The sequence below is a fragment of the Coffea arabica genome, chromosome 5e (assembly GCF_036785885.1).
Source record: "Coffea arabica cultivar ET-39 chromosome 5e, Coffea Arabica ET-39 HiFi, whole genome shotgun sequence".
In the NCBI taxonomy this organism is placed as follows: domain Eukaryota; kingdom Viridiplantae; phylum Streptophyta; class Magnoliopsida; order Gentianales; family Rubiaceae; genus Coffea; species Coffea arabica.
In genome coordinates this window covers 44360901-44378999 of record NC_092318.1, presented here as the reverse complement: position 1 = coordinate 44378999, position 18099 = coordinate 44360901, and the positions used below count along the sequence as shown (strand labels likewise).

The 18099-nt window shown below is 34.0% G+C and overlaps 2 protein-coding genes across 2 annotated transcripts; both read left to right on the top strand.

Annotated features, from left to right (window-relative positions):
- Positions 1 to 765: 765 nt before the first annotated feature.
- Positions 766 to 1696, top strand: LOC113743730 (MYB-like transcription factor ETC1). Its single transcript, XM_027271806.2, has 3 exons — positions 766 to 1059; positions 1136 to 1220; positions 1349 to 1696. The coding sequence occupies exons 1-3, from the start codon at positions 1005 to 1007 to the stop codon at positions 1434 to 1436; spliced, it is 228 nt and encodes a 75-aa protein (XP_027127607.1). The 5' UTR covers positions 766 to 1004; the 3' UTR covers positions 1437 to 1696.
- Positions 1697 to 13683: 11987 nt separating this feature from the next.
- On the top strand, positions 13684 to 17138 carry LOC113688393 (isocitrate lyase). Its single transcript, XM_027206201.2, has 3 exons — positions 13684 to 13838; positions 15087 to 16686; positions 16808 to 17138. The coding sequence occupies exons 1-3, from the start codon at positions 13809 to 13811 to the stop codon at positions 16903 to 16905; spliced, it is 1728 nt and encodes a 575-aa protein (XP_027062002.2). The 5' UTR covers positions 13684 to 13808; the 3' UTR covers positions 16906 to 17138.
- Positions 17139 to 18099: the final 961 nt, after the last annotated feature.

Genomic DNA, 18099 nt, shown 5'->3' with positions numbered 1-18099 from the left:
TCCTTCGCTCTTACAAAACTTAAGCCTTATTTGGTAAGTAAGTTTTTTATCAAATTTATCTACTACAAGTTTTGTATAAAATACTATCAAAATTCAACTATCAAACTCCTTGTCCTCCCTTGTCATTCGCCTTTATAAGGTTTGGATTCTCTCGTTGAATGCAAAAAATAAAATACAAAAAATATTGTATAACTAATAATTAAGTCTCTTTAGTACAAGAGGAAGGGATAAATTGCAAAGTATTAAAAAAAGGTGTGTAAGTTAGAAAGTTTTGGGTTCAAACCTCTCACTTACTTTTTTTTTAAAAAAAGAGTCTTTTCAGTAAACAGGGGATATAAGATTTAAAAAATGAAAACTCCATCAATTGTCTATTTCCCAAATGACAAATGCCAAAGGACATTTGACAAAAAAAAGAAGCCGAAGGAAAAAACTTTAAAGTTTAAATCCTTTTGCCAACCAACAATTTAGCGTGCCAACTACCAATCAAAGAGCACCATCAAGAGAGTTTTAATGGATATAAGTCGAGCAATCAAATCCCTTGGTCTGCATTCTAAAAAATTCAGGTTGTCCTAAAAAATTTGTCAGGTAATGCGTAGGCATCCGTTTGGATTAGTGATGATTTAGTCTCCTCCAAATTCCTTTTGAACCTTTTTATGTCCCCTCTCCTCCTAGTATAGAATAAGAGTAGGTCTAGCCCCCTCCCCTAGTATAGAGTAGGAGTGAGTTTAGAATAAATTCTATCGTGTCCGGAAAAAAAAACTACCAATCAAAGAGCACCCTATACTTTATGCAGCCTTACTAGTGTCAACTACCATTCTTCCTGATTTGCTTTTCTTCACCTCCCATTCTAGTTCAAACATCATGGCAATCAAGACCTTAACTGGGGACTCTTCTGTTTCCTATTAATACGACTTAAAAGAATCCTCCCTTCCCCACTTCACCTATCTCCATATTTCACTCCTATATACTTGTCAGCAATTTCTATAACATTTCTTCCATCTCTTATGGCTGACTCGGATCAATCCACAACTTTGAATGAAAAATCTGCTGGCTCTCAAGGTAACATTACGAGACCTGTGTAGATTTTAAGTTTAATAACCTCTTTATCGATTTCATTATGTTGTTTTTGCATTAGAGGATAAAAGTCAAGACTCTGAGCTTCATTTCTCTGAAGATGAGGAAATTCTCATCATTAGGATGTTCAACTTGGTTGGTAAAAGGTATTAATTAATTCCTTTTTCTTCTTTCTTTTTGTGGTGAAAATTTTCTTATGTCTTACATGCTTAAATTTTTTGAAGTTTGAACTGCAACTTGTTGACCCAAAACAACAACTGGCATAATATTTTAGGTGGTCTTTAATTGCTGGAAGAATCCCTGGAAGAACTGCAAAGGAAATTGAGGAGTATTGGAATACAAGATCTGCAACCAGTCCATGATGTCTAGCTAGAGAATGTCCAGTGGCAATTTCTTCAAGAGAACCTGGGAAATTATCTTGTTTGTCTGTTTGTGCATGTAACTTCTGCTTTCTGTTAAAATATGTTGGTCTGGTTTTTTTCCCCCCTTCTTTGAGGGTTTGGTGCTTGTTGGTCTGGTTTTTTTACTTGTTAGGTGCCTGCAGATTGCGTATGGCTCATTGCAGTGCTGCTGTTTTGTTCTGGAGTTACATTATGAAGTCTTATTTCTTTTGTTTGCACTATCCAGTTGAAGTTTTGCACTTCAATTTTTATTTTTTTTTTGGTCCTTTCTTTTCTTTCCCATTATTCACCAAATCATAAGGCAAATGGATATTTTAAAAATTTCTTGCTCTTTTTTCTCAAATCCATCTAGCAGTCAATTGAATTTCTGTCAGGGCTGACATCACAAGTCTTCTCTTTGGTCCCAATGGCCATATAACAAAAAAACTTCAAAGTTCTCTCTGGTAACTTTTACTACCAATTCTATCATCTTTATATGGCTAAAAACATCTTCAATATACATATCTTTCAGCCTATTTATCTTTTTTTCCTCTTATATGGTTGAAATAGCTTTTATCTTTATATATTCCATCAAATATCAGCTTATGAACATCCAGCTCTCAACAATGATGTTTGGATACAGATATCAGCCATCAGTTCTAGTTTATAAAACTGCATAACCTTTTAGCTTGAAGCAGTTTATGCTGTAAGATGGAAACCTGTATTTTGTCAAAAAATTTGTTTAAATCATCTTTTCTTTTCTTTTTTTTTTTTTAACTGTTTCCTTTTAGCCCTATGGCCCTTAACTTTTGTGAGTATGGTTGGATAAAGCTGATTTAAAAATACTAAAAACAACAGAACACTTCAACAGATATCTTTTTTTTTGTTTTTTTGTAAGCACTTCAAGGATATGTTGCTTTCTCCAGCATTACAAGTTTTACTTTATCAGTCTCCAATTTCCACATCCTGTGGATTAGCCAATTTAGCCCATAGATTTATTTCCTCGATTGCAAAACCGTACGAAAACAAGGACAATTTACAGAATTTCCTACCAGATTCCAAAATAACAAGAAAAAAAAATTACAGGGAAACTTAAGAAGAAAAGCATCAAAACACTAGAAAACTTTTCAGTTTAACTACTCAACTCATGAATTGATTATACAAGTTTCTATAATACACCAGCAGAATGGTACTGACTGCTTGAGCAACTAATTAAAGAGCTGGTAAAGTCAATTAATAAATGAACTACTAGTCTCAATTATTAATAAGACATGATAAAGCACCAATCCTTCAACCTTCCTCCCAATCTACCCAATCATCATCTTTTGATGATGTAGAATTTCCATCGAAAGGCACTTCAATCTTTGTCTGCCCCACAAACATTTTTCCACCTTGCCATTCTTGTCGACTTCCAAATTCAGGAGCACGTAAATCCTTTACTCTATTCACTTGATCAATTAAGGGCCAAAGTTGCACCTCCATCTTCTTTCGGACGAGGGCCGAACAGTCATCGAAAACTATTCGAAGCGGTTTTGTGCAAAATGCACGACTATAATTTTATATGCACGGTGTAATTCATTTCAACAACGTGTAATTATATAATAAATTTTTGTAGATCCCATATATGATATAAAAAACGATATACAAAATGAAATCTGAACTTTACATTTTGTTTTGACCAAATTTTGGCCATGAACCTTCAGGAATTGCAACCGTTTCCGCCCCTCCTTCTCTTCTGCAACATCATTTTTCTTGCGAAATTTCAACCTTCTTAGTCAGCCATATCCTCCACAACTTCCCCATTGCAAAACTCGCAACGAAAACACTCATCATCTAGTACCAAAGAAGCCAATTCTTGAGCATTGAGGGCAGTATACTTTTTCCCACAATTGGGATTGGAACACTTGTATTCTTGAATCCTATTCTTGTTATTTAATTGACCCTCTAATTTTTTCTCAATCCAATGTAGTTTGTACCTAATTACATCATAAAATTGTGCATAGTCTATACAAACATAGTAATACCCCATTTTTTGGTCACGTGTGACAAGTTTTTCTTGTTCCAAGAACTTCAAAGTTTGGCGAAGTTGTTCGGGATAGAGTTTTAGCCCATGAAATGAAACGGGTATCAAATTATTAGGGTAAAGTGCATAGTAGCCCATCAAACTATTCCAAATTCTCTTCCGGACCATTAAACTTTTTTTTCATCTTAATTAGCCCATGAACTATTGCAACTAATTCAACTAGCCCGTTCTGTTAATGCTTTTCTTAATTTGTCGATTATTAATGCTTTTCTGGCAAATTTGTTAATTAGTAAATCCGAGCCTGGTTGGGAAAATATATTATTGGATTGGGAAATAAAAAGGGTACAAAATTATTATGAACCTTAAATGTTGACCTTTGTGTAAGAAGTTAAAAGAGACGTTGCTAAATTTGATTTGATTCACAAATACAAATTTGGAAAGCCACAAAAAAAAAAATCTTTTCATTTTTGAGATGTTGAAGTACCTCTTTTTTTTAAAAAAAAAAAAAAAAAAAGCACAGAAACTTAGGAAATTATTTATTTTGGACTTAAGGAACCCTGTTATATTTTGTAACATTTATGCTAGTTTTCATCACACTGCCTTAATTTGTCAATTTTCATGGTAAAGATTTTTAAGTTTTTTGCAATATGTCTTACATTAAAAAAAAAATTTTGGCAAATATCTTATAATTGATGTACATACTAGATATACTACATTATTTATTTGACCAACCGACCACTAAACTATGGATCCAGGCCTTCTATAATTACTAGTGTTAATTGCATTGTACAGTGTTGACAGAATTCAAATAGATATAGATGCTAAAACAATAAATGTAAGTACTAAAATAATAGCGTATAAAATTATTTTAAATTATGCCACACATTGAAATTCTTGTTTCATTTTTAATCCTGTCCAATCAAATTCAAATTGAATCCATCTGGTCCATGAATTGTATGCTGCAATTCATCTGCCGATTGTAGAATCCCAATCCCTATACTTGTCCCAATTGGTAACCAAAATTAAAATAAATAAATAAAAAGTCTTAAAAAATTGTAATACATTAACCATATGCCTTGGGGAAAGGTTAATAAATTTTTTTTTTCTTTTTCGGTTTTTTAAGGACAAGATTATTTATTTCTCGGCAGACCCAACATAATGGGCCCAATTAGTGATTCTGGCCCAGAAGCATCAACTGAAGCCATTGATTGTTTTGGGCACGGGCCTGTTATCACCCAAAAGAAAAAAAAAAGTTTTTCTTATAAACAATCAATAGTATACCTCTGTACATTAATAATAGTATCTCATTATATTGCAGTTATTAACTCTTCACCGTAGATTGTATTGTCTCGACTGTCTCATCTCCGCTTGCAATGTTTTCGTCTCAAATTGTACGTACATGAAAGAAAAGAATGTAGCTCTATAATTTCATGTTATTAGAAATTTTAAAGAAAATATCATTAAGAAATAGTGGCGGAATAAGAACCCAAGGTCAGTGGGGGCAAAGATAAAAGTATATTTAAAAAAAGTTATATTGATAATGCATTAAAATCACGGTTATATGATGATCATGATTTTGAATTGTAAAATACAAGATTGTTGTAGACCTTTTTTAGGAGGCAATTTGAAGAAAGAGAGCATTGTTGAAAAATTTAGGGGCTGCAATTCTAAAAAAAAGTTCAAATATTTGAGTTTGTGTTGGGGGGGGGGGATCTCTCCTATAGAAAATAGATAATCTTACTTGTACCATTATTTATAGTTACTAGCTACAATTATATGTGTTTGTTTGGATGTATCGTTGTATCTCCATTTATTTTTCACTGCATGATAAATTAATAATGATTTTTTATGCAAAATAATAAATGTGGCTTTTGGAGAAGGGCTTACCAAGAAAGCACTATGGCGATTTCTAAATTTTTTTCATTCGTACTAGACTAAGGGTGCGTTTGATAAAACTAAAGTTTTAAAATAGAAATTTCTGAAATCTGAATCTATTAAATTATTAAATTTTTAAGTACTAAATTTGATACATTTGATTATGTATGATATTAAGTGATAAGTAAGTAATAAGTAAATAACTTATCACTTATTTTTTAAAACAAATTTTGCGTAGAAAATTCAATACTATTTAATTAATTCAGATATTCCATTTTAGTTATCAGACGCATTTGAATATATTAAAATCTTAATCTATTAAATTTAAGTGGCGAATGGAGTTATAAAACAGGGCCTAAGTTTTAGCTAAGGTAACAATTGCAAAATGATTTTGGTTGATTACTTAAAATTCGACAATATAAAAACTTCGAGGATTACTTAAAATTCGACAATATAAAAACTTCGAGGATATTAATTCATATTGGATTCAAAATGTATTAAGCACACTTGGTCGATCTTATATCCATTTATTCAGACAATTTGTATCAAAAGGGAACTTGTTCTATTCAAACACATTTTTCTTTATCTCTTATTTTTTGCCTATACAAACACTTAAAACTATTGAATCTTAATTTCAGAGTCTTCAATCCGATGAACTTTTATAAGTTTTCTGTATTGCCAATCACCTTTTCAAGCAAAAAAGAAAAAAGTTTATTGCCAATCATCAACATACCGCTGTCACCACTAGGTCCGAGCCAAATATGATTGCTGGAAAGATGATTGCTACCTCAACTAAGTAAATTTTCTTTTGGAATTTAATCTTAGCAAAAAGAGAAAGAGAAAAAATATTAATCAAACGAAAGATTCTGGTCTATGAAAATCACATTATTTTATTTTAAAGGCCGATAGAGAGAGAGAGAGAGAGAGAGGAGTAACACAATTTGCAAAGGAACAAAAACAAAAAAAAAATTAAAGGAAAAGCCAAATAGTTATGTTCTTGAAATGCTGAAAAGACAAGCACCATTTCTTTCCAATCCTTCCACCTTGATGGACGAGCCAAACAAATCAGACGTTGCAGATCCCAACAAAAAATCCACGTTTAATTTATTCATCTGTCTCTGTACCCTTGAAATAAATGCTCTCACTTTCCGATTTGTTATTTTTGAGACAACGAGTAATTTATGTATAATGATATTAATAGGAAAAAAAAATTTATTTTTCTTTTATATCTTTAGTAGTAGATTATTTTTATTTGATATATTAATAATTGTAAGGAATAAGTAATGATTCAAATAAAGAATAAAAATAAAATTTCACTAAAAAATATGGATTTATTTCTATAAAATGACTATTAATTTCGGATAAGAAAAATTGACAAAAATAACAAATTTTATACTATGGAGGGAGTAGTCTAATTCCATGATCATATGCCATCATCTTCTAGAATTTTCACATATTAAAAAAGAAAAAACAAGAAGTATGTAATTTAACTCCAAGCCTACCCCAAAAGGGACCTCGTTGCCTTGTTTGCAGCCTAGGAGCAGTAACGTACTCCACTTTGCCATCTCTATTCCTTTGCCTTAGCCTCACCACTTCTCTGACGTCTTGTCCAAATCCTCCCATACTTTGTCTGACTAGATTGTGTACACGCGCGCGCACACGCAACACACAATTTGTTACGTACATGCATAAATTGTTTATGAAAACAAGAAATTTGATATCAAGGGGTTGGTTTGGATTGGAGATTGTTCTAAATATTATTTGAAATAATTATTATAATATTCTTCTGTATATGAAATAAAAAGATAATTCAAAAGATAAAAATGTGTGTGATGTGAGTAAATAATTTTTTGATATATAATTCCAATTCAAATTATTGGAAGAGGGTGGTGATAATTGGTTTGATTAATTAAAACTTGACTGCTCGGAATTTTGCTATTGGTAGGTAGATAATTTGTGGCACTCAAGTTGAAAGCTAATTGACAATTAATTAATAGATTGAAAATGTTTAAGGTTTATAATTTTCATATCCAACTCACAAATATTATATAACTTCATTTGGTGCTTTTGTACTGCCTGTATTTATATTAATGGATGGAAATTGATTTAGTCCTAGTCAAAAAGGCAACGACATTTCCATGGATAAACAACTATTTAAGCTTGAAAGATAAATAATATTGAAAATCACCTCAATTATTTAGTTTGATTCGAAAGATAGCAATCAAAATCCTTCTCTCCTTCCTTCCTACTGATGTAGTTATTGTTTTACGTGCTTTCGAGGGCTTTTCTCCTGAAAAAGACTTCAAATAATCAATGATGGATTTTTGAGATACGATTGTTGTAATAACTATTCCCATTTTAAATTCGAATATAAGCTCACATACTATACAATGTCTAGTAGATAGCTATGTCTTAAAACTCAGACTAGACAATAATTCGATGAAACTCAGGGGTCAAAGGTTAATGAATTCGACGGAGTCGAACCTGTTTAAGAATCGGATGACATCATTATGATATCATAATATATATATTAAATATATATAACGTTAAATGCTATAAAAAGTACATACACTTTGATATTTTCCTTTTTTCTTACATATTTCCTACATATCATACATACAAAACAAACCGACTTTGAAAACTCAAGCACATATAACCCAACCAATAACCTCACAAATTAGGAATAACACATAGTTTAATAAAATTCAAAAGCATTAAAGTCATACTCCAATTTGATATTTTCAAATTCTAAGTCTATAACTAAATGTATGAGACTTATTTGAAAATAGACATCAAAATTGATGATGCAAATGACATTAGAAAATGTTTTAGGAACTTTGGTAATAATTTAAAAAGTAGTAGGGAAAAAATGAAATATTCAAAAACTTAAGGTAGCTATCTCTAGTTTCTCACTCTATGGCCTACATATGCCGTAGTTGCGTTCACGTTTTTCCCGGTTCTTCCGTTCCTATTCCCTCTCTTTTACACTTTCTTTTAATCTTATCTTTTATCAATTTTGTCTTATAGTTCTGGGTCCTCATCTTTGATTATTTTTTCTATATTTATCAAACAAAACCATGAAAACTTATTAATTTCTTTCTCTTCTTTCCGCTTGCATTTCTTTTTTTCTTCTCTTATTTTGCTTCTTGATCTTAGATCTGCAAATTTTTCTTCTTGATCTTAGATTTGTATTACTTGTTTATATCTATAAAAGGCAGCAAGTTCACTGTTATAGATTTGTTTGAAAAATAGGGAAAGAATGGTGATTCTTCTTCTTCTTTTTTTTTTTTTGGGAAAAAAAGTTGCAAAACTTTCGGAAACCAAGAATGGGGTTTTCAAAATCCCGGTTTTACCCGGTTGTTGATCTGAGTTTGATTGAATCTTTTACCAGCCGGTTTTTCTTACTATGTTTGGACCAAATTCTCACCGATTCCCAGTTCCGTCGATTGAATTGACCGATCCAGTCCGAGTTTGAAAACTTAGATAGATGGAGGGATGAATGCCCGTAGTTTGCCTAATGGATGCGATCCAAACTTTTATTGTTTATAAATAAATATGGTATTCAATAACTCTTTTCACATCCTGCAAAATTATTTAAAGTTGTCCAAGATTTATATATGATCGTTTGATAAATTACACACATAGAAAACGTGCCCAAAAACTTCAGATAATAAAATGGCTGGTGTTAATGTCATAGTTGTTGGTACTTTAATGGTCAACTAATTCTTTTTTAACATGATTTATTTTTCTTATATTTTTATATAATTTGATGTATGCTTATATACTTTTTTTTATATATGTATAAATTTTATTCGTGTACGTCAACTCAACTCAACTTTTTTATATGTATAAATTTCTTATAAATTTTATTTGTGTACAAATACAAACATGTCAAGTAGTGGTTGCAACTCTTGCTTAGTCTTCACTTCCTTCACCTTGGAATGCCAAACCCTCGGCCACAAAGTTGGACTCAAGAATTGGGAAATTCTCATCCAAAATTGGACGTAATCTGATGACTCTGCACTTGACAATAGTTACCATTTACGTGTCATTTTCTAAAAAAAAAATAAAAAAAAAAGAGTTTCTGCTGACTTTCTCCAAGAAGAAAGAAATTATAGCCCAAAAAACAAATAAAGAGAGAAAAACTCTTCTCCAGGAAATTAATAAAAAAAAATACCGTCATCTAAACCTTTTTCTCAGCTTCATCTACATGTGTTGCAAAAATACACTGCCACTTGCCTGTAAAGCAGCTCCGTTAGGAAGTAGGAATCATCTTTTTGTGCCATTCGTTAAGGCAATCCGATTGAGTGAATAAATGATCTTAATCTCCATTGCAGTTCATGACGTTGGATCTGCTACTAACAGCTGCTAGTTTTTGACTGTAATCTTGTCAGTATAATCAAAAACTACCATTTTTTCTGCTTCTTCTCTGGGCTCTTTTCCTTTTATTTTCTCAACAAAGTTTGCTTTTTCTCTGTTTCATTTAAAACTTGAGACATGTATGGTTTTCAACTATTCTTAAAACTTTTATTTATTGAATACTTTACTTCGAAAAGACATTTATCTATCGAGACTAAACATAAAACCCTAAATATTGGAGGTTCTGATTTCAAATCTTCTTATATCTTTCCGTTTCTTAAATTTCATCTCTTAGATATTTAAAAAAAAATTTTTAAAAAACTATTGAATACTCTTATAAAAAAGATTTCAACTATAAAAAGAATATGTAATGAAATTTTATCCACATTCTATCTCATCCTACAATTAACAGCCGCCAGACTGGAGTCCATCATTTTCATATGACCTTCACAAGAGAAAAAATTAATTGCTTCTCCATTATCTCTTCCAATGGCTTGCTCAGTGATGGGACACTGAGGAGGATGTCAGGTGATTTTTGAAATTTCGAACCCATATCCATACGAAAGAGGCCCCTTCCCTTTCCCTTCCCGTTAGATTAGGCTATGCAAATTCTACCGTTGTGACAAAAAAAAAAATTCATACGAAAGAGGCGCAAAAGTTTAAAATTTGCATACTGCAAAAGGGGCCAAAAAGTTTTGAAAATTGATTGTTGGTAAAGACTGAGTCATATTTATTAATAAGTTTCATTTTCTTTTTCTTTTGTCGACCAAATGATTTTTTTCCTCGAACTTTTAATGTTTTAGCCAACTTCGATTCATCTCTGAAAGTTTGTTGTGTTTAGATTTGGAACTTTGTATTTCAATCTGATTCAACTAAACTCTCTTTATTTATCAACTGATCTTTTCATGTTTTGAGGAGTGAAAAGCACTTGCAGGCTTAATTAGTAATTACTTTGATGAAAAAAATTGGAAGACTAAAATTATAACTCGAAGGAATAAAATGGAAACTTCTTTTACATAAAAATTACGTAAAACCTCGTCTTGATGCATGCAGGGAAAGAGCTCATGCAATACAAATCCGAGTTTAAGGGTTAAAAGAAATCTAGCTACGTACTGAGAACGCAAGGAGGATAAGATAGTTTATGGATGAGTACAAAACATTTTTCAATACGTGGAAACACGACAAGAGGTCATACGTGTGCTTTAATCCAATTACTTCAATCAAAAAAGTCTTTCAACATTTATCCAAGGTAACAAAATTGGCAATCCACAAAATTAACAGACTTGTTTGGAAGGACTACATTGACATAAATTACTTATTTTGGAGGTCAAACTGAGGCTATTTGACATTTAATGGCCTTAATTGGCAATTTCTGGCTCATAAGAATTCAGTACAATTGTGTTTAATCATTATACAAATTTACAAATTTAAATTATTAGTATACAAATACATCATAATATTATATAAAATATATGTCAAATATTTTATTGATATACATCACTTTTATTTTGAATATAATAATAATATAACTATACATCAAATAATATTTTTTTAAAAATACAATAATCGAATCGAATCGAACCATACTAGACCTCAAGTGCACCGGCCCCGGCCCTCTCCCGGTTTCTGCCACTTCGGATTAGCACTCACTCTATATCACAAGGTTTACGGTTAGATCTGCCTCTTCAACATTAATGTTCATTTGGTCATAGGAACAAATTTTATATGTATGATTAAATAAACAAATAAAGAATATTAATTGACACTATCACTAGTAATAAAAGCATGTCAAATTAGGTAACAGTTGGGAGAACCTCCGTTGATAAAATACGCGTCTATTACTGCCTATTTTTGTTGTATTAGCATATATATTGCGTAAGATAATTGTCATTGGCAATTGTGAAAGCCCGAGTTTGTGATGGAACGTTATATATGCAGATTGTGTAGGTTGAGATATCCGCCACATTATTTTTTAGTTAGAATATCCACCATATTAATCTTCCACCTTAAAATCCTGGAGTAAAATCATATTTCCCTTTGTTTTCATGATTAGGGATGGCAACGGGATGGGTTTGGGACTAGGATTCCTTGCCCCGTTGCCAAACAACTCCCCCGCCCTTGCCCTGCTAGGGATGGCAATGGGTGCGGGTGTCCGCGGGGTCTATTGGGGTGGGGCGGGGGCTGGGGCGGGGGGTATTTTTCCCCCTATTTAGAAACTGGGCGGGGTTATATACCCCCGCCCCACCCCCCCCGCCACCCGTTTACAAAAAAAAGATATATATATATATATGTGTGTGTGTGTGTGTGCGCGCATAATTATATATATAATGATATTATCAATTATACTACTAATTATACATGTCTATTAATAAAAATTATTAATTATTTATACTAAATTTATTAATACATTTATATTAAATTCCTAACTATACTTAATACAATAACACTTTTTTCTAAAAAAAATAGAATAATAATTTAGTGATTGTATTTGTATCAAAAGTAAAAACTTGATTATTTTAGTCATAGTTGTTTTATCATATTAGATTGTATTCAAATAACTTTTGTTTAATTATTTTTATGAGTTTCAATTGTGAAGTTGCAATGAATAATAATTTGGTGATATGTTGATATTTTAGTACTTGATTATTTGCTCAAATTTAATTATAATGAAATTATATAATAAAATTTTTTTAATCCCGCGGGAGAAACGGGGCGGGGTGGGGCAAGCTGGTGGCGAGGGACGAGACGGGGCGGGGGGGAATTAATAGGTAACGGGGCGAGGGCGGGGGCTGGGGGAGGGATCCCCCGCCCCACCCCCGCCCCTATGTCTTGCCCCATCCCCTACTTCTGTTTCTCCTGCCCCGCTTCCCCCGCGGGTGCCTATGGGTGATGATTTGATTTTTTTTTTTTTCTAAAAGTCTTTATTTAATAGATCAAACCTAAATTCAAAGAATAAAATAAAATATGGATCTGAAAAAAGTGAAAAAAGAAAAATAAAACAAGAAAAGTGTTGAAATAAAATATCAAAAAAATTAAAAATCTTAATTAGATTGTATAGATAACATCTAAAAATACTCGTAAAGCGCGTAACATGTTGTGCCAAATATCAATTAGGAATTTCTCTCTAAGAAGGAATATTACCACCTCAACAATGAAAGCACTCTTGCTACACAGTAACCAACAAGCATTAGGAATGGCTGTACAATTAGATGCCAAAACAAAAAGAACCTGCCTCTTTTTACGTTTAGGGTAAAATTGCTGAAATCGAAGAGTCCAATAGCAGCCACCTCAAATGAATGGAACACTTTTGAATCAAAACTAGTGATAAAATCATGTTGATCTTCACAACTAATCAATAATGCAATCTCACTAATAATTTATTGTTATTAGATTATATAATATATTATATTTATTTATATTAACAAATTGAAGCAGAAGAGGAGATGAGGAATGGGTTGGGGGTGCCGTCCCCCACCCCCCGCCCCAGTTAAAATGGGGGAAGAAAAATTCTCCTCGTCCCCATCCCCGTCCCCGCTCCCGCTCCCGCTCCATCCCCTTCCCCATTACTTCCCCCGCAGGGCATGTACCCCTGGGTACCCGCCCATTACCATCCCTATTTATGATTAAAGGAAGTTAATATTTGTATTGCTTACATAATTCCGAAGGCATTAAACTTGAACAAGAAAACATACATAGGCCGCTTGGAGCACGAACGGTGAGTGAGGTCATGCACGAAGGAACAGGACAAAAAGACTAACCTTAGGGGTAAAAGCGTGTAATGGTTGCAGAACCGCCTAGCTGCCTGCTGCAACTGCAGCTCTAAATAAGCAAACACTTTATTTTATCTACATCTTCTTGGCAATAAATAGATAACTATAAAAAGATTGAATGAGGTGGAATTTTCTTGGACATTTCCCTTATCTTTATTGGGAGGCTTTTTTTATTATTTTTTTTAATTTTTTACACTTGTTAGAACAAGTGTTATAGTCCTCCCGCGCAGTATAAATTGGAGCTTTGGTTGAACCATTTCAACATATTAGCAATAACATTTGCATAGCTATCTAACACTTCGCTAAAAAAAATATAGAGTTCTAGCCATGGCTTCATCTTTCTCGGTTCCATCAATGGTAAGATATGCAACAAGGCTTTTCCTTTTCAATCATTTCTTGCTCTAAAGTTTCATCCCTTTTCAGCTTTTTCCATTTCATGACAGGCCTGTATCCGTCTGAGCTTTTCTTGAGCTCAGCTTTCAGCTTGTGAGGGTGTCCAATATAGAAATATTTGGCCATAGTGCATCTTTATCTGTGCATGTAATCGTGAGATAGGCTTCTTTGAGATTATTCTTTAGGAAGGTTTTGTAAAAAGACCTTTAGAAACTGCATTTTGAGCTCTCTTCAGGTCTTCTAACCTGATATCTTAGTCTCTCGACATGTTATTTGGGATTCTATAGCTCATGTTTATCATAGCTTAATCAAGAATATTATCTATAGAAACATGCTGTCTTGCTAAGTTAGTTTTGGACAGGAAGAAAAATGTATAGATAGTTTGTTGATTGTTACCTTTAGATATTTGATCTGATTGGAAAACATGTAGAAGAGGCTGTTAGCTAAAGCAATTTCAGTTGCAATGCTTAATATTATTCTGTCTATATCTGTTCTCTTGTTATGGACATGCAATTTCCCTAGGTTAGATGCAGGTGTATTCATGCCTTCATCATCATAACTCATGTTTATTAAGTTTTGGAGGTTAATATTGAATCCCTTTTGGTTTTCTTTTGCTTTTATATTACTTGATGTTGTTGATCTTGGACCCTTTGTCTCTAAGATTATTGGAATATTTAAACTATAACTCGTGTGACAGTGACATTAAAAGTGGAATCAAGAAATTATTTTCCAACTAGCCTGAACTGGTCTTGTCCCAGTAACTTAATTGTCATGCCTGTGAATCGTGCATGATCTATTGCATCCATGATTCAATTATGCTTCCTCTGAGTTCTGGTTTCAATCCGATTTAACAATTCTCTAGCAGTGCTGGAAACTCAAAATTTAGAATCAGAGCATTAGTCTTTTTATAATCAATGTCATGATAATTATATCTGGTGTTTTCTGATGATAATAGCCGACAAGCGACTATATCTAGGAAGATTAATGACTTGGAAATATTTTTCTGCCTTTTCATCTAAGAAAAATTTAAGACCTAAAATGAGGTTTCATTCCGCTTGGAAAGTCTAGGCAAATGTATTTGACTGTTTAGGAAGTTGTAAGGGATTCAATTTTTTTGCAGTAACTTGATCTTTACTAGTGTTGATTTATACTGAGGAAAATTGACTCTATCTATTGGTTCGCTACCTTACTTTATCCAAATTGTATTTGAAGATTATGGAAGAAGAGGGGCGATTTGCATCAGAAGTGGCAGAGGTGCAAGCCTGGTGGAACTCTGAGAGATTCAAGCTCACGAAAAGACCATATTCAGCAAGGGATGTCGTCGCGCTGCGCGGCAACCTTAGGCAAAACTATGGATCAAATGAGATGGCCCAGAAGCTCTGGAGGACTCTCAAAACTCACCAGGCCAATGGCACAGCATCAAGAACCTTTGGTGCTCTTGATCCTGTTCAAGTCACCATGATGGCCAAGCATCTGGACTCCATCTATGTCTCTGGGTGGCAATGCTCATCCACCCACACTACCTCAAATGAACCAGGACCTGACCTTGCTGATTATCCCTATGATACCGTTCCTAACAAGGTTGAGCACCTTTTTTTCGCTCAACAATACCATGACAGGAAACAAAGGGAGGCCAGAATGGGCATGAGCCGTGAAGAGAGGGCTAGAACTCCATATATTGATTACTTGAAGCCCATCATTGCTGATGGCGATACTGGATTTGGTGGTGCAACTGCAACTGTCAAGCTTTGCAAGCTTTTTGTGGAACGTGGAGCTGCTGGAGTCCATATTGAGGATCAGTCCTCCGTTACCAAAAAATGCGGTCACATGGCTGGCAAAGTTCTTGTTGCAGTGAGTGAACACGTTAATAGGCTGGTTGCTGCCAGGCTACAATTTGATATCATGGGTACAGAGACAGTTTTAGTTGCTCGTACCGATGCGGAAGCCGCAACATTAATCCAAACCAATGTTGATACTAGAGATCATCAGTTCATTTTGGGTGTTACTAATCCACAACTCAAGGGGAAGAGTTTAGCCACTATCCTAGGTGAAGCAATGGCTGCTGGTAAAACAGGACCAGAGCTTCAAGCTATTGAGGATAACTGGCTATCAATGGCACGATTGAAAACATTTTCTGATTGTGTAGTTGATGGAATCAAGAGGATGAATATCAGTGAAGCTGAGAAGCAGAGGAGGTTGGACGAGTGGATGTATCATTCAAGTTTCGAGAAATGCTTGTCAAACGAGGAAGGAAGACTGATTGCTGAAAGAATGGGACTTAATATTTTCTGGGATTGGGACCTGCCTAGAACCAGAGAGGGTTTCTACAGATTTAAGGGATCTGTGACGGCTGCTATTGTTCGTGGCTGGGCTTTTGCTTCATACGCTGATCTAATTTGGATGGAGACTGCTGGCCCTGACTTGGTTGAATGCACAAAATTTGCTGAAGGAGTGAGGTCCAGGTGCCCTGAGATCATGTTGGCTTACAATCTCTCACCTTCTTTCAACTGGGATGCATCAGGAATGACTGATGAGCAGATGAGAGATTTCATTCCCAGAATTGCCAAATTGGGCTATTGTTGGCAGTTCATTACCGTGGCCGGTTTCCATGCTGATGCTCTTATTGTTGACACATTTGCTAAGGATTTTGCAAGAAGAGGAATGCTTGCATATGTGGAGAAAATTCAAAGAGAGGAAAGGAACCATGAGGTTGATACACTAGCCCATCAGAAATGGTCCGGAGCAAATTACTATGACAGAGTCCTGAGGACTGTCCAGGGAGGCATCACTTCCACTGCTGCTATGGGCAAAGGCAAATCACATCCTCCCCTTTCTAATTTTTGTTTCTTCACTATTATCAGTATATTACATTCATGTCCTAGTTTCATATCTTAGGAGCAGAAAAGAGACTAACAGATTCATTAATTACACAGGAGTGACAGAAGAGCAGTTCAAAGATACTTGGACTAGGCCAGGAGCAGCAGACATTGGTGATGCTGCTAGTGTTGTCATTGCAAAGTCAAGATTGTGAGAGAATTTCTGAGTATAATGATGGGAAAGCTTGACAATTATGTGTTTCCATTTCTTGAACTGTGCACAATAATATGTGTTTTTATGCTTTCAATAATTTCATAGGTGATTGCCTTATCATGGCCAGCTTTTTTTGGGTCCAAATATTGTTGGATAGTCTCATGCTTTAAGTGCATCTGTTTGAGACTTGAATCCATTTGATTGGAATATATATGTTACAACTTGTCAAGCTCATCCTGCAATCAGTGCTCAGCAACCACATCATGACTTTGAAAAAGATCAAATGTACTTTGATGGATGATTCTCCTAGAATACTTGCCACAGATTGTATTTGTACCCACTATTCAGATAATGCAAAAAAGCTGGATACAGATACTCAAAGTTTCCTTTGCAATACATAAAATAGATCCCAGTACCCTTGTAGTTTTTATCACATAACTAGGCTTTAGAAGCAGCTCAAATCTTTTGTCCTCAAACAATAAGAGAAATGCCAAATGGTTCAAGAAGCTACCTCTAAAGTTTCATACATCGCCAATTTTTTTTTTTTTTTGCTTTTTAAAGCAAACTAAACTAGTTAACTCCAGATTATGCAAGGAGTGTCCAGAATTAGCAGGTAGACTATGATTTGGTCATATTCTCCACAATAACCAAACAATTTAGACTTGTCTGATCTAAGTCAGATCATCTGAGTAATAGGGGAAAAATTGATGTGAGAACTCAGCTGGAAAAGAAAAAGTGCATGTTACCACGAATTTGTTCTTTTGAGGAAGAAACAAACGCTTAGGGGTTCTGAGAGCACTGGAACGAAAAAATTCTTGTGTTATATTCATTCATTGGAGGCTGTCTCTGATAATAATTTTACAGGCATCTTGGGATTATTGGGAAGATGAAGAAGTCAAAAGAATCTGGATACCATACATGTGAGAAAGTGGTATGTGTAACAAGAGAACTGGACAACAAATTTAGCACTAGAGTTACCATTAGTTGTTTGATCTGCTGTCATTTCTTCCAAGGTTTCAGGATGGATAATACGATTATTGCTGCAATAACCAGAAACAAAATCATGGCAATCATCATGCATTTCCTTGATTTCTTCTGCAAATTCTTAGCAGTTTGAAGAGCATCTGTTCCCATGTGCACATGGTCCACAGCATTTCTAACCTGCAAAGATACCATAAAACGTACCAATGAGCCT